Source organism: Mastomys coucha, unplaced genomic scaffold, assembly GCF_008632895.1.
Source record: "Mastomys coucha isolate ucsf_1 unplaced genomic scaffold, UCSF_Mcou_1 pScaffold5, whole genome shotgun sequence".
Classification (NCBI taxonomy): domain Eukaryota; kingdom Metazoa; phylum Chordata; class Mammalia; order Rodentia; family Muridae; genus Mastomys; species Mastomys coucha.
The window spans coordinates 15,066,192-15,070,517 of NW_022196911.1; the positions used below are offsets into that span (position 1 = coordinate 15,066,192).

General features: G+C 42.0%; 1 protein-coding gene across 11 annotated transcripts in view; it reads right to left on the reverse strand.

Moving 5' to 3' along the window:
• Positions 1-2,232: 2,232 nt before the first annotated feature.
• Positions 2,233-4,326, reverse strand: part of Wdr27 (WD repeat domain 27) — a 114,694-nt gene continuing 112,600 nt past the window's right edge. For all 11 annotated transcript variants that reach the window (XM_031354675.1, XM_031354674.1, XM_031354676.1 and 8 more), the window contains one exon: positions 2,233-2,488. In XM_031354675.1, the coding sequence (XP_031210535.1) occupies positions 2,438-2,488 (51 nt within the window). In that variant the 3' untranslated portion in view covers positions 2,233-2,437. The remainder of the gene's footprint in view (positions 2,489-4,326) is intronic.

Below are 4,326 nucleotides of genomic sequence, written 5' to 3' on the forward strand. Positions count from 1 at the left end.
AGAATTGGGTTCTGATGATGGCAAGTGACCTTGGTTTGTGTTGTTTATTTTCTTATGCTTGCCCCACCATCTGGTTAACTCTAGTGCTATGTGCCCTTGGTAAATCTGACTGGAGCCTGTCCTTCCTGTGATCTTGGTTGTGAAGGAACTCCTCAGAGTCAAGCAGTCTCTGTGATCCTGGGATTCTGGGATCCTGGGATTCTGGGCTTGTTAGATCACCTGGAAGTGTGGCTTTCTCTGTGTCTTGTGGGACTGGCTGCAGAGTTTGTGCCCAAGGTCTGCTCAGAACACTATCCCAGACAGACCGGAAGGAACCCAAGTCACTGGGCTGGCAGAGTTCCTGTGTGCCTGGTCCTGCTGGACCCAGTTACTCCCAGTGTTGGGACAGATGTTGGTTCCTGCCTACCTCTGATCCTGGGTGTGTCAGAGCACCTGGGAGTGGAGCTTCCTGTGGCTGTTGTGGGCAGGCATTTCTTAATTGAGGTTTGCTCCTTTTGGATAACTCTAGCTTATATCAAGTAACCAATGAGTCAAGCCCTGTCTCCTAACAGTTCCACATTTCTCCCAGTAGTGTGTCCACCTGGGAACAAGTATAAAAAATACTATCTTGCAGAGATACTTCAGATTCAAACCATAACAGTATCAACATAAAACTCATAATGATATTTGAACAAAATAGGGTAAGAACTAGGTGTGCATTACCTACCTCAAAGTTGAAATGGTGTTTGAGTGTTTTCGGCGGCCACTAACACAGTAATTGACACGGGGTCTGAGTGTTTAGGAGGGCATTGACACAGTAGTATAAATTTGCATTTTACTTTCCCTTAACACCTTTCATCCAGGACTTACACTCATCAGCATCTCTTCTTTTGTTCTATTAGAGAAAATCTGAACAGTGGTCGTTACTACCAGTCTCAAGTGGTGGCCCCTCCAGGAAACTAAGTAGTCACAGGCTGGGGAGGGGCAGAATCTTAGGCACACTGATCATTGGGAGAGGTGGAGTCCCAGTTCCTGCTGTGCTGGCTTCTGTGGCTCAACTTGAAACTCCTCTTATACAGCTGGGCCCTCCTTACCCCAAGGGACATGAGACCTCATACCCCAAGGGACTAGGAGCCTGAACAGCTACAGTAAATTGTCATCTACCCATCTGAGAAAATGTTCTACCAAGAGGAAAAACTCCTATGGTAAATGGATTGTTCTCACCCTCTCTGGTGCTGGTAGCTCCCACGAGTTCTGAGCACAGGGCATGGTAAAGCTAACCCCACAGCAAAGTCAGGAATAAGGAGGGAACTTATGCAGAAAAAGCAAACCAAAGCAAGTTGATTCTAATTAGAATATGAATATACTTTGGTCAGTAATACAAGGGAAAAAAAAACAAAAGAGAAAAGAACAGAGGGAGTAAAGGCAGGATTTTAGGACCATTCTTTTTTTTTTTTTTTTTTTTTAAAAAGAACACACTCGGATGAGGCAGTTCTATAGGTCAAATTGTGGTCAGGCAAACAGTTCAATTTCCAAGTAGCTCGGTTTCATCATAATACTGAAAATGAGCTTCTAGAGGACCTGTCACTTGTGGCCTATGTGCCCCTGGGATCTACAAATGCCTGCACCTGTATGCACACTTTATCCTTCCTCCACTAACCACCTGTTACACATGGGGAAGGCCAGCTCCCTCCCAGAGCAGGCTTGGAATGCAGAGTAATTTCTTTAAACTGGGTGAAAAAGAATGAGGCCCACATCTGTGAAGAAAGCCTTTCAAGGGAATGGGAAAAATGAACAAAATTTGCTTATTCCAGAAGGTCTGGGCCAAATCCCTTTGTGGCCAGGCTTGGGACCTCAACCACATTCTTGCTTTGATGTCTTTAAACACATGGATGTGCCAATGTTGAGCAAACCTATGACATATTCCCCAGAATATGAATCATTTTTATCTTTCAAATACCAAAAGGAATCATAAGAACCATCTAATCGGAGACTGAAAAGGCTAGACTGAGTATGGCTCATCCATCTTCTACCCCTGGGTTGTGCTCATCCTGAAAAGACCAATGTGGGACATCCAGGTGAATAGCATAGGGCCATGGCATCTTTGCCACTTTGAACCTTCAAGTGCAGCTACCATGGTGGTGGGCATAAAGAATAAGGTGAGCTGGCTACTGTAGTGCCCAGTGCTGCTTCCTGCCCCACCCTTTCTTCTCTCTCTAGCTCTACCCTTCCCGCCAAGGTACAGTCATGAAAGAGGCATTGGCTAATCTTTATTGAAGAGTATCATTTCCACTATTCCTGAGTGTTTTCTTAAGGGGAGGGACTCTCAGATGAGGGTCAGTCCTACAGAAGAGGAATCCAGCAAGGGCCTCCTATGGAAACTGCCCATCCACTTCAATAGCTAAGCCATGGATTCTGTCCCTCCTTTCTTCTTGTATTCGTACCAGCAGGTCGGCCTTCACTCAGCCACAAATAGCTGAAGTTTCCCGTCTAAGGTGGCGGTGACAAGCTGTAATAAAAAGTAGAGTACTGTATTAACTAAGTGCTCTTTCATTTATTGAGTAACCAATGAGAAAAACTACAAAGTTTATACAATACTTGTAATGTTCAGGTCAAAGAGCAAAATCTATTAAATTACTAAAGTCTGCTGCAATTGTGATACCTGCCCTCCATCAGTCCAACACACACAGTATAATACCTGCACTGCAATAGTCCAACATATGTTCCACTGATGTTTTATATCTGAGATACTTTGACCTTAGAAACACTCTGAGTTTAATGGTAGCCAGGGAGACAAGATCTTATCTCCAAAGGGGGTGAGGGTAGAGGGTAAAGAGCCCATGAGACATTGTTAAGCAGACCAACATGTGCCTGCAGGAGTCCCAGGACAAGAAAGAAAAGAATCAGAAAGAATATTTAAAGAAAGGTTTTATTTTATATATAAATGTCATGAAAATAAACACCTGTGCTCAACAAGCTCCCAAGATGAACTAAAAGAGCTCCCCACCTATCCATGATGTAGTTAATATCTCAGAGCCAAACCAGGCTGAACCATAGAGATAGCAGGAAAAAAGTAGTTCATTACCAGAATAAGGCAGTTGACAGACTAAAGAGATTGAAAGAAAAGGTGTCTGTCAACCAAGCATACTGTGTGAAGTAAATAAATACACTTGGGTCCCGACTGACACTTCCAGGGAAGCAAAGGCCAAGGAAGTTCATTACACTAGACCCAAGTGTCCTATAAGAAGGGTTGGAGGGCACCCGCAAATGAAGAGTAAGGACGTTAAACATGAGCTCAAAGCAATTAACTATTAGGTTAACTTTACTGTAATAGAACTATGTAACTTATTTTGTGTGTATGAGTGTTATGCCTACATGTGTGTCTATGCACCTTATGTATCCAGGCCATGGAGGCCAGAAGAGGGTGTCAGATTGCCTGGACTGGAGTTACAGATGGTTGTGAGCCATTATGTAGGTGCTGGGAACTGAGTCCAGGTCCTCTGAAAGAACAATCAGAATTCTTAGCCACTGAGCCCTTTCTTCAGGCCCTCAGTAACTATTTTTAAGAGGTAAATACATTAGTAAAATAGTTATTAAGGTCAAAAAACTAATATTATAACAGATTTATAACTCTACATTTTCATACATTTATTTAAGAAGCAAGTGCATTTTAAAGTTATTATTTTGGCTTATATTTTGATTAGCACATTATATTATATAAATAGTGATTGTAATTTTTAATTTTAATAACTGAAAGAAGGCCAGTGAGATGTGTCAGCCTTAGAGGTACTTTCTGCCCAAGCTAGCAACCTGTGTTTGACCCACAGGAAATCAGGGAAAGATGGAAGGAGAGACGAAGCTGAAAGGAGCAGGAGCGAGTCTGATAGACAGAACAGGCATAGCTCTGTGTGGTACTGAAGGTATTCTAGTATAGATAAAATTCAAATATTTCAGCTACAATAGGCTAAATAGAATCTCTACACAAAGACACTATCTATGAAGTAAACACAAAAGAAAAATGAAGCACTTTGCACCATTTCACTGTAAGGATTGACTAATGACAAAGGAAGAGCATGATGCAAGAAAGGAGGGAGCTAAGCCTATGTGGATAAAGTACAGAAATCAGCTCCCTCCTTATCTATAATTACTTTAAATGCAAGTAGATTGAACTCATCAAAAATTGTAGAGATTGGAAAAATATATTAAAATGAATGATCTACCTATAATTTGTCTACAAGAAACTCATTTAGCATACAAAGCAATGAATAAATTGAAATAGAAAGGGGGGAATCAAATACCCACGGGAGGAGTTGCGGAGATTAACTATGGAGCAGAGACTGAAGGAAG